We start from the raw sequence: 12246 nt of genomic DNA on the forward strand, positions 1-12246 counted from the left end.
TTACTATCAGCTCTGATTTTTCCCCAATAGCAGGGCAAATATAATGAATAGGAGGAAAACTTGTATGTATCAAATTTAATTTTAAATTTTGTGTATGAAAAATTTCACTACAGATATATTTTTATAAATGTTTACATAAGAAAAATACAAAATTATGATATGGTTTAGGATTATGAATTAAGTGACAATTGGTGAAGGTAGTGTAGAAAATACACCACGAAGTCAGAGAAAACTAAACTGGGTATTAAAAATTTTCTGTTAATAAAATATATGTCTTATGAGAATTGACTGTAATGAGATTACCTTTGATGAATGACTGATATTTTACAAGGATTATTTAATGTATTTTCTTTGCAACTCCTTAATTGAAAAATTAGGTTTTTCTAGATTTTAAAATGTGACTCAGAAAAACTAAATTGTGTCCCTTTTTTCTTTTTCTTTCTTTCTTTTTTTTTTTTTTTTTAGGGTATGAGTATTATAGAACAATTAGATCCTGTATCTTTTAGCAATTACTTGAAGAAATACCATAATACTATATGTGGAAGACATCCCATTGGGGTGTTATTAAATGTGAGTATCCTTAGGGAAATTTAATTTTTAACATTTGATCCTTTGATGTTTCAAAATATCTTAATTGTCTGTGATACCTTATTATCATTGGTTTTAGGTACTTAGGATGAATTTCCTTTCTACTACCTTTAAGGTAATTTAGGTTTTCATTGTTTTAGTTATTTGAATTAAGTTATTTATCACTGGAATGTAGACAAACACTTATTTTTTAATTTTATTTTTATTTTCAATAATTCTTTTAAATATAGAAAGTTATCCAAAATAGAAACTCATTTTTGTCTCTTTGACACTCAGCCAATTCTATTGTGCGTTTTACAATTATAAACCAGTGTGACTTTTCAAGAGATCTGAACTTACTGATTTTTTGGTTTTATTTACTGTTCTAGAGTCTGTGGAAGTTAATGGAAGGTTTTGTTCTTAAACTTTAGATTTTCATCATTTAACAAAGAAAGATAACATGTTTTTCTGTTTACAATGAAAGCAATTTTCATCTAATGAAGGTTAAGAGGTAGAAGTTTGGGTTAGCTGAATTTTCAAAAGAAAGATAACATTAATTTTTCCCCTAAGAAATATAACAGTATGGATTTCCTGAATGGAAATGTGATATACTCTTTAAGAAAGAAGAAAAGTGTGTTCTTAGAAATAGGAGGATTAATAATGGGCTCATGTTTGGTGAGGCAGAGAAATAATGGGGAAGGTAATGTAGTTGTTAAGTTTAGGTAAGAATTTGAAGTCCAGTGTTAACTTTAATGTAAATTGAAATGTATATTGAAGATTTTTAGGGGGGGTTTTGTCTTCAACAGTATTGAGTGACTGGAAGAAAACCTTATTAATGGCTTAAACTAATTTCTGAAATTTTAACTAGAGTAAGCTATAGTAATTTCCTAAAGCCTGAATTGGATCAAATAAAATTTTAATAAATGAAAAAACAATCTATAATCAAAGTAAAAATCCTATGTCTGCAACTTAATTTAAACATTTCACATTTGGTCAAAGTCAGACAAAGAAAAGAGTCTTAACATTTCAAGACAGAAATGGCCAAGATTTGGACAGAAATGGCAAGATGGCCAAGAGAAAACAGAGAAAGATACTTTAAAAAAAAAAAGTCATCTTAATAAATAGGGAGAGATTGGGTGGACTATGGCTGATATTTATCAAGAAACTAGATTAGCAGAACTTCCTCTTTTTCCTTTTTAACATGAGGCAACAAAGAAATTAAAGAAAATGAACTAGATCTAGGTTTCAGCTGTAAAGTGGATAAAGTTAAGCTACCAACATGTTCACAGAGTGCTCATTTTTAATATGATATGTTCCATAACCAAATTTTTCTTTTTCTAGGCTATCACAGAGCTCCAGAAGAATGGGATGAATATGAGCTTTTCCTTTTTGAATTATGCCCAGTCAAGCCAGTGTAGAAACTGGCAAGACAGTTCAGTGAGTTACGCAGCTGGAGCACTCACAGTCCACTGAAGCTCTGAATCCTCAGGGATGCCACCTGCACATACTCATACTCTGTCCGGGGTCCCAGCCTAGCCCATACCAAGATACTGGTCCTGGTTTGGGGGGATTCTGAAACCTCAAACTAATAGAACTTTCTTCTCTTCTTTTCTAGTAGGTGTAGTCCTTCCTTAATTTCAACTCATTAAAAATGCTTTATAGTTTAGGGCAGTGGAAAGAGGTTGCATAAAAATATTTTGATCAAAAAAGATGACAATGTAAAGGACCAGTTGTGGCAGACAGATATTTGAAAGTAACTTGTAAAGCATTTACCATATCCTAAATCTGCACTCTTTGCAGACTTGTGCACATATATTCCGCTTTCAGAATAGTTTTGCAAATTGTACACAAACAAAAAAAGGGTGGAAGCTTTTTAATAAAGAAATTGCATTTATAAATGATCTGTATTAGAATATAATAAATCTCCAGTTATAGTCAATACTACCCGTGTTGTACAACAGATACCTTCTATTTTAGTTGCTAATAAAGGGCTACACAACTCAAAATAGTCTGATTTAAACTTATTGCTCTGTGGTATATATGAAAATTGTTTTTTAAATAATTCCATCTCAGAATTTTTATGTTGAAAGTGGTCAACTTCAGCTCTTACATAAAAATATGTTAAGATGTATTTTATATTTTGCATATTTGTGATTTTTTATCACAGAAATTAGAAGCATATTTTAAAGTTAATTTTAAAATTACAGTTTGCCTTTTTGTGTGTGACATCACTTTGTGTCATTACTATATTGTAGTAATATATAAATTCAAGATTGATAAAAGAATATAGATGTAGTCCTTTAATTCAAAGATCATATTTGATAGGCAGTAGTCTGCAAATGAAGAAACATTGAAGAGTGTTCTAAGTGTTTTTTAAATTATTGCAGACCATACACTGCTGCTCTGCATTTTCAGTGCTTTATGCAATTTGACTCACTCACTTAAATTTTTAGCAAGAAATCATTAATAACAACTGGATTTCCTTACAGTTCTACAAGTTCTTTTTGTCATGATTTTTGGTGCGGCTCTTCCAACTAAAATAATGGTATGGTGTTGTATTTCTTTCTTTATTATAGACCAGTTCTAGTCACTTGGCAAAAAAATACCATGTAATTCAATTGGTTAATCATTGACCGCCATGCATGTACTGGATGTACCTATTTTAATCTAACACTGGGGATCTACATTACATTGGAGAGTGTTTATATCTTCAATGTTAATGCCAGAACAGCACAATTTTTAGATGCCTTGCACCAATTTTATTTAAAGATTTACATTTCTAATTTATTAAATACCAACTTTCTATAATCAAGAATTGAGATAAAATGTCTTTTGGATTAAAAATTGCCTACCTGTAAATGTGTGGAAATTATAATCTTATGCATTAATGATCTATTTCCCATCATTTAGATTATATTTGAATATTATAAATATTCTTATATAGATTATAAAAATTTCAAAATTGACTACAGAATTTCAAATGTTTTCTGAGTATTAACCTAATAGGTGATTATTATAGAAAATTTAGAAAACATGAAAAATATAAAGAATAGAAAAAAATTGTCTAATTTCACTATCCAGAGAGAACACTGTTAATATTTTTTAATATTTCCTTTCAGTCTTTGTACTCTTTTTATGTATGAGTGTGTCTATGTTTGAGTGTGTGCATAACAAAATTGAGACTATTGACCAGATGGTTGTATAGCCTACTTTTTATGACTTAACATCACATCCTAAGTACTTCTCCATGTCTTTGAAAATGTGATTTTAACAAACAACTGCTTAATATTCAACTGTGTGAATTCACCGTAATTTAACCAGTTCTCTCTGGATATTAGATTGTTTCTGATAATTCACAATTATGTATATAAAATTTGAACTCTATATTAGATTAAGACAGTAAGAACTTTGCAGGCTCTTGACCAAATTACCCTTCAGAAAGATTATACCAAATTAGAAATGTATGAATACCAGTTATCTGCCCCTCTCCATTATTGATTATTATTTTTTCTAATATTTCAGAGTTTGTTAAGCTTTTCATCATTCTAATAAGAGTGATTTTATACTGATTTCCTTCTGTAATTTTATAATTACTTCTAATAAAACATAGAAGAGGGTTGCTTAGGTTGAGTGGACTGTATGTAGCCTTTTGAGTATGTTTACTACACATTTAAAATACTTCAGCATCATCCTTTTTTAGAATCTGAGAGCATATCTTTCCTGCTCAGACATAAAAGAGAGTTCCAAACTAATAATTGAGTGTTGGGTTCTGCTTCTGACTGTGTCACTAATTAGTTTTCTGACTATAAATCATGTTTTAAAACTTTCTCATCTGTAAAATGTGGAGGTGATCTCCTAAGCACTTTCCAGATTCAAAATACTTTGATGTGATTTTAGAGACTCTGATGTCACTTATGTTAAAAAGCTATATGGTCAGATTATATTACAAGTGTTACTTTTTAATTTCAACTTTACATGAAAATGAAAGTTTTTTAAACACAGAAGGGAAATCAATTTGCAATATATAACAGTTACTATTATCTAAATTGTTAAACATTTAAGTGTTGCTACTTTAAGTGCCTTTAAAAGTGTTTTGTATTTGAAACCTAATATGTAAAGGAAATTATTATGTAATTCTGTAGATACTCTATTATACACTTTTAAGTTATTTGCAGCAACTTTTTTAACCTTTGCATAGAGCAGCATAATTATCGATTCTTCACTATTCCACAAGTGAGTCCTTGAAAAATTTGTTAAAGATTAGCTCAGTGAGCAGGTAAGTAAATTCTCTGTAATGGGTAGGAAACAAATCCTGATAGGAAATAGGATGAAAGACTACTAGATTCTTCAGTGTTTATATGTAGCTATTCCAATGTGGATGGTAGCTTTCCTGAGTTAATGGTTATTGTTGCAGATCCCAAATTTTTCTTTGGTAGCAAATAGTTCATTGCTCTAAAGTAGTGGTTGGCAGATAGGTTGTATTAAGGGCCAGATAGTAAATATTTGGGATTTTGCAGACCATATAGGCTTTGTTCCATCTGTTCACTTTTGCCATTGGGGCAGCAAAACATAGACAATGTGTAAATAAGTGAGTGTGGTGGATTTCACTAAAACTTTACACAAAAAGATGATGAGCTGGGTTTGTTCCATGGGTTGAAGTTTGCTGATTTGTCCTAGATGGTATAGTTCACTTGCTTTACAAATTACTGCATAATTGGAACAAATGATTGTAAGTTTCTACCATTCAATTCTTATTTTGATATCATCTAGGTGTTATTTAGGATCATAAAGGTAAGTGTGAAGTGGCTTAGGAAAAGTAGGAACTTCAAGAAGTACTTTAAAGTACTTTGAAGCCCTTCTGTTTGTTGGAGCCTGTTGAGAGGTTTTACTACCATGAATTAATGGCTGATTGTCATTGATCATTGTAATTTACATAAAATTTTATATAGATTATTAAAGTATTTGGCTACCTCAGTGGTAGTAAAGGATGAATCAGATGAACCTTTTTTTTAACCTGAGTATGTTAGGGCACGATGATTAATTTGATAGAGAGTGTGAAATGTGATATTTTAGTTTGTCATCTTAGGAGTTTTGGAAAAATAACTACCATCTCCATCACCATCACTTTATTTTTAAAAATTTACACCCCCTCCCTCCACTAGTTGGGAAGGACATAAACTCACAATAAAAAAGTTATTTAACTTCAACAGCTTTAAGTAGATGGAAAGATTGCTATACTGTTCTTATTTACTCTGACTCACAGAAAACTTCTTGAAAAAGTTATCAGCGTATATAGACTGGCAGTTGGGAAGTGCTGTGATACAATTGCTGAAAGACATAATTTTTGCAAAGTGATTGTTGATTAGGAGATGTAATAAACCACATTCATTCTGAAACTCAAACTGAAACTTTTATTACCATGTTCAGTTTAAGTGCCATATATTTTGAGGGATTTTGTGAACAATAGTGTTCATAAGGAGCCAGCTAGAATGATAAAGGTTTAAATGTTGTGGAGAGTGGGATGCGATAAAAAATTTGGTGATATTTAAGAGGGATTCTCTTTAAATGTTTGAGTGACTGCCATGTATAAGAAGGAGTAAAAAATAGTACTGGTTGCTCTCAATAGAAAAATTAGGAATATGAAATAGAAATTTCTGGTTCCACATTAATGTTGTATGAGAATTTCTAAATGAAAATCAACTCTGTAAAATTATTGAAATTACTCAAGCAAAAGCTAGGTCTGTGTTCTGAGAGTAGAATCCTTATACTGGGGATCACCCTCAGGAGCACCTGGCTAGATTATTAGTGTAGACTAAAATTATGGATCACCAAGGTGGAAAAAAAACTAATGGAACTAGTACAAACAAAATGAAACTTATTTCATATGTATGAAACTGTAAAGGAAAGTAATTTTAAAATAAAAATTGGTTTTGATCATTTAAGATACATAGTTTTATTTACCATTTACTAAAATTTAAGTTGAATAAGTGACAGCTTTTTAAAACAGGTGCTTCTAGAATCTAAAACAGCACAAAAGGGTATTGAGGAAGTTTGCTCTTTTTATACTTATTAATATAAAAATATTAGAGAGGGGAACCAGGAGCAGCTGGCAGATGGGAAGTTTTTCTTGCCCACTTACTCTTCTACCCAGTAAATACAACTGTGACACATAACATGCATTTAGTAAAAGTACTCATAAGTACTGCTGATTCTAAGAACTCTGCCATTTTAAAGTCATTAGAGTGTATGGGTTTAGTCTGCCTGTCGTGAGTTCCCTGATAAAGTCAGCTTTGTTGTGTCAGATTTGTCATATATTCAAGGGTTCTCCCATGATCCCAGAGAAGTTATACCCAGGATGTATCATATTGTGTGTGCGTGTGTGTGTGTGTGTGTGCGTGCACGCGTGTGTGTTTAATTCTAATACAGGCTTTTAGCAATCAACCTATAAAAATAATGGAAAGAAAATTTTGAGAGCCAGTCCTGCTTTTAAAAGCCATAATATAATAAATTGGTTTTACATTATAAATTGTACACTGTGTTCAAATTGAATTTTCATTTTGTAAGGTGAGGTTTGTAATTTTACTGGATGTAGTTATGTTTTCTCCTGTCATCCTAGTAATGAAACCAAAGAGAATATAGCATCATTATTAAGAAACTACTGAAGATCAAGTGTATTCAGCTCTGGGCAGGACTTTAGTTCTGCTCTTTAAATCTGCCAATGTAAACTTCTGGAAAATATTTTAATTTTTTTGACCATGATATTCTTTGAATTACTCACTGGATATGTTTTATATACACTTTAAATAAGAACTATTAAAATGAGATAAAGACAAATTAGAATGACATGAATGACCTCATGAAGTAGTTTTCTAAATATTAATGTTGAACTAGATTTAATAAAAGTATTTTAACTTAAACATTTTATAAATGGAAATTTTTTCTAAGAAGCTTTTTTTCTTTTTAAAATTTATCTTATTTGAATCTAATAGACATTTAGTTGGTTTATTTGATTTTGATAAATTTTAAAGCAAGGAGAATAAAAGGCAGTCTTCATGTGGAGTTTTTTTGAAGGTCAGGAATGTTTAGACCTTTTAATCAGAAGCACCTTTTAATTAGCTGTTTTTTATTTTCACTTTTTAATTATGGAAACCATGTTCCTTACTAATTTTTAAAGTTGGTAGAATTTTAAAAAGTTTTATTTATATATTTTCAATAATTTTTTAATTGATATAACATTGGTTTATAATACTATGTATGATTCAGAATATAGGCTCACACCTCTTAAGATGCATGTCACCACACAACACCCACCACCAAGGCATGCACACATAGTTCTCCACCATGGTCCATTGTGCAAAGACGGTGAAATTTTGTATTCCTATATGCTATGTAATGCCAAATAAAATGAGTGGCAATGTAAAGGATCTGGTAAGTTTGAAATCATTGGTGCATGATTATTAGCTGATGTTTTGCAGTACCATGTGGTGTTTACTATTATTTAAAAGTGTTGTGAAGTTTTTTAACAAAATGTGCTTTAGCTTCTTGCTCAATGTTGTGTCTGACGAACTCTCAACTAGGGTGCTAGAAGCTTTGGACTGGGATCCATTTTCAGTGTTGCCAGTGAGTTGCTACTGATTTGGTTGAACAAATCCCTGCTCTTTTTCTAGACCAGAATTTATTAATGTTAGAATTGTGTAATATGACTCCTAAGGGTCATTTTTAGTTTTTATTTTTTATGACAATAAAATTATTTTATTTACTATGTTGTATTTTTAATTTTAACATTGTTTCCCAATTTTTTCTTTCCTGTTAATCTCAACAATAAGCTGGTTAGGCATACATTATTTTTTACTGATAACAGAAATTTGAGATCCAACAAATAACATGACTTAACAGAAATTTACATGGCTACTTAGTATCAGAGATAGGACAGTAAATCACCTCTTTTAAGTTTCAGTCATATGAATTACAAATGCAATACTGTGTTATTCTGTATCATGTTTTTGGTGCTGGCTGTTTAAGATATATTGAATTCAATTAATAATGGGGTTTTGCCACCAGTAAAAATGGGAATCATTCAAGTAAATGTTTATTTTGATTAGTTTTGGCAAAAATCAATGTCTTGTTGGATTCAGATATTCCTAATATTGTACATACTTTTATTCTTACTGGGAGATTTACTTTAATAGCTCAAAATTATATTCTGTGGCTTACATCATTAAAATGTAGTTTCTTTGTAATGGGACAGTCACAAAAATGAAATTTAAGTTGGTATGTGAGCATTACTCATGGTGAGACTCTCACCCTTACGGTCCATGCATCTTACCTGCAAGCTCCTGTGACTCTCCCTTGGAGTTTCTTGCCTACATATGGGGCAGATTGGAAGTGTTAGGAAGATAATGCCCTGGGAGCTACCCTCAGCCAACTTCCTTGCCCTTCCTGGTGATACTTTGAGGCATATTTCATGTTGTCTCCTAGAGTTTCCAGTGGAACTGGATCTCCCTGCCCATAGAAATTGTTAAATATGTAGTATTTATTCTCTTTCTCTTCTCTAACTTTCTATGCCTTTATTAATGTTTTTCTGGGATTACCTCCCAAAAGACCTTCTTGTCTTTAAATCTTGTTTCAGAGTTTGTTTCTGGGACAAACTAAAATGTACTTGATTTGGGAAGTAGGTTTTTTTTTTTAAGAGAAAAAGATCTAAAACAAAATTTTAAGTATTTTGACAATTTGTCTCATAATCACATCCATGTTTAAATTTTTAGTTTCATTTTTTAACAAAGGGAAGATTTTATGTGGACATCTTTCTATCAGATCTATTTGTTCTGCTAAGGAAATTATAAACTAACTATCCAAATGGCTGAAGAGAAGGACACTGGATCATCTAGTTTGGGCATTTTGCTCAACCAAAATAATACAGATTATTTTCTAATTGGATTTAACTTTCTCATTTCTTCCCAGAACCACCTTATTCACAATCAGGGAGCAGGATTACTCTTTTCTAACATTGATTGTAAGGATAAACTTTGTATTGCATAATTTCCCCCAAAAATGTTTTGTGATCCTTGTTAAATAAAATTTTTTTTGTGATCTTGTAGGATTAATGAATATGAAGTTTATAAATTGAATAATCTCTAAGTACATTGTAAGTGTATTTTTTATAGTTGAGATTATAACTTTATGAATTAGAAGTACTGATTTTTATGTTTTTAAAAAACGATATTGGAAGTTTATTAATTTTACGCACATGTTAATTGTCAGTCTTCATTTTCCATGTAGAAATTGTGATTATTAGGTCTGATGTATGCTATATTGACTTTGTTTATGAGATGGAACATAGATGAATTCCCTAAGTTTGTAGTTCTATTTTAGGACCATCTGAAGATAAGCATGCACAACTATTGTCCGATAGGGAAAAGCCAACATTTAAAGAACATATTTAATAGGTTATCCTGATTAAAAAAATAATAGTATAAACATCTCTATGTTTTCAAGCAAAATTACCAGAGTGTATGCAGAGTAGTTTCCCTCATTTTAGTTGCCTTATGGTACCGTCAAATTCTGCTGTGCTCTTTTGAATATATACAGGTGTTTCTTGACTTTTGAGGTTGCATTTGTCTGTTAGAAATGGTCAAAAGTAATCTGGGTGATATAATTGGATAATATGGTTTGGAAGAAAATATGTTAAATATAAAGGAATAATTTGCCTTTCTCCTGGGACACATCAAACTGTGCTAAAGTGGAAACTCTCTTGTCAAAATCACCATATTGGCATATTGGAATATACTGTTTGTAATCTAAATTCTATTACTTCTAAAAAAATTAGTTCAAGATTAAAAATTAATCTCAATACTTTTTAGACATTTTACATATGAACAACTAATTTAGTTGTACAGTCAAAGTTTTCGGTGTTTCAAATATCTCAATGTGGTAGATTGAAAATTTGGTCTAAGAACCAGAGGTAACTTTTCAAATGTGTCAAGAAAACCCATTGCCCAGACACTAAATTCTTTCTATAAGGAGTGATAAAGTGATTAAAAAATGGGGACTATCTGTTTTTAATGTCTCAACTAGAAGATGTCTTCTTGTGTTAAATGTGAAGTCTCATGATACCTTATAAAATAAGCTTGAAAAATAGTCTCTTTCAAAAATTTACGTATTTTCCATCACTAGTTGGCCACTTACACCTTACCTCTGTACTAAGTATTGAAGTACAGCTTGCCTTTTAAGGTTTTAAAAAGTGCTACCTGCCTTCTAGTAATGTTAAGTACTTATACTCAAGTATGTTGTTTCTGGGATATTTTTTAATGTAATGGCTCTTATAGGTTAGTGTCTGTTATTGGTACAGTTGTTGGAGAAAATTAACTTGGATGAAAACAGTGATGCATGCTTTAACAGTTAAAATATTTAAAAATTTCATATTTAAAAAAGTTTAATTTTCTGGGTCTCATAATTTTTTTTAAAGATTTATTTTTTATTTATACAATAGCTGGGGTACAGGCCAGAGGTGCGGGAGGGTGAGAGGATTCACCAGAGACAGAATAGGGAGCAGAACAGGCAGACAGACCGAAAGCACTGCTGAGGGGAGCAGAGGGCGCGACAGGACAGGTCTGCCGCGCCATGTGGGAATCTCCCTGGCCGGCCGGGAATCGAACCCGCACTGCAGAGGCTGCGGACAGCTTCAAGTGCTGTGCTCAACCAGCTGTACCGCTGGGGAGGCCCTGATAATTGTTTTTGTGTTAGGAAAATACTGTACTTTGCCATATCTCTGATTTGCAATTGTTGCTTTTTAAAAAACTTTCACATGTATTTTCTCTTAACGAAAGCAATTTTTAATTACATGTTTACATTACTGAATGGTGCAAGTTGAACCAATTGTTACTACTAAAGCAGGCTAAAATAACGTGGTCTTTTACCTGCAGTTTGTGAGTCAGCACATAAAAGGACATTAGTTTCTACTCAGGGGTTTACCGAGTTAATATAGATTCAAAATTATTTGATTTTAATCTACATTCTAAATGTAATGTAGAGATTTTGCCTTATTAACAGGCTTTAAAAATTTTCCTCAATCATTTATGCTTAGATAATAGAAATGTAGGTAAATAATGTAGTACGTAAACCATCACTAGTTTATTACTTGAAAGGCACTTTGCTTCAGTGCTTGATGATAGCTTTAAACTACATGTTTATTTTTTCTTGAAATTTTACACTTTAACTGTAGAGATTTTTGTCTATAATAACTTGATGTTTCTGTCAACTTTATATGACTGAAGTTGCTCCTGCTTTAAAATGACTTAAAAATATTTTTAGCAGAAAATTTAATAGTAACTCTAATACCACATGGTAATATAAATCTTTCTGATTGGAATCTTTAGTAGTTACATTGTCAGAAATTTCTTTACAATTTCATGAAAACTAGACATTTGAAAATGGAGTTAATTTCATCGGATTTTAGTCTTCCCAACATAAGCTGTACTGTAATAAGGAGGTATGCTTTATTTCCCTCTCTCATGACAGATCTCATGACACTTAATCCTTTACAAAGTTTTGTATTTGTTTACAGATCAACCTAGGAACAGCCTTAAGAAAGTAACAGGTGAATTGCATAACAGATTTTTAATTTTTGAGCATCAGAATTTTGTCATTGAACATTCAGTGAAAGAATAAGGTGATAAAGAT

General features: G+C 31.2%; 1 protein-coding gene across 5 annotated transcripts in view; it reads left to right on the forward strand.

Moving 5' to 3' along the window:
• MEMO1 (mediator of cell motility 1) overlaps positions 1–2573 on the forward strand; it is an 81884-nt gene extending 79311 nt beyond the window's left edge. For 3 of the 5 annotated variants that reach the window (XM_054701220.1, XM_054701221.1, XM_054701219.1), the window contains 3 exons: positions 466–570; positions 668–703; positions 1909–2573. In XM_054701220.1, coding sequence (XP_054557195.1) covers positions 466–570; positions 668–703; positions 1909–2040 — 273 coding nt within the window. In that variant the 3' untranslated portion in view covers positions 2041–2573. The remainder of the gene's footprint in view (positions 1–465; positions 571–667; positions 704–1908) is intronic. The other 2 variants (XM_037528267.2, XM_054701222.1) reach the window with 1 other exon arrangement.
• Positions 2574–12246: the final 9673 nt, after the last annotated feature.

Source organism: Talpa occidentalis, unplaced genomic scaffold, assembly GCF_014898055.3.
Source record: "Talpa occidentalis isolate TD23 unplaced genomic scaffold, MPIMG_talOcc4v2.1 talOcc4.5, whole genome shotgun sequence".
Lineage (NCBI taxonomy): Eukaryota > Metazoa > Chordata > Mammalia > Eulipotyphla > Talpidae > Talpa > Talpa occidentalis.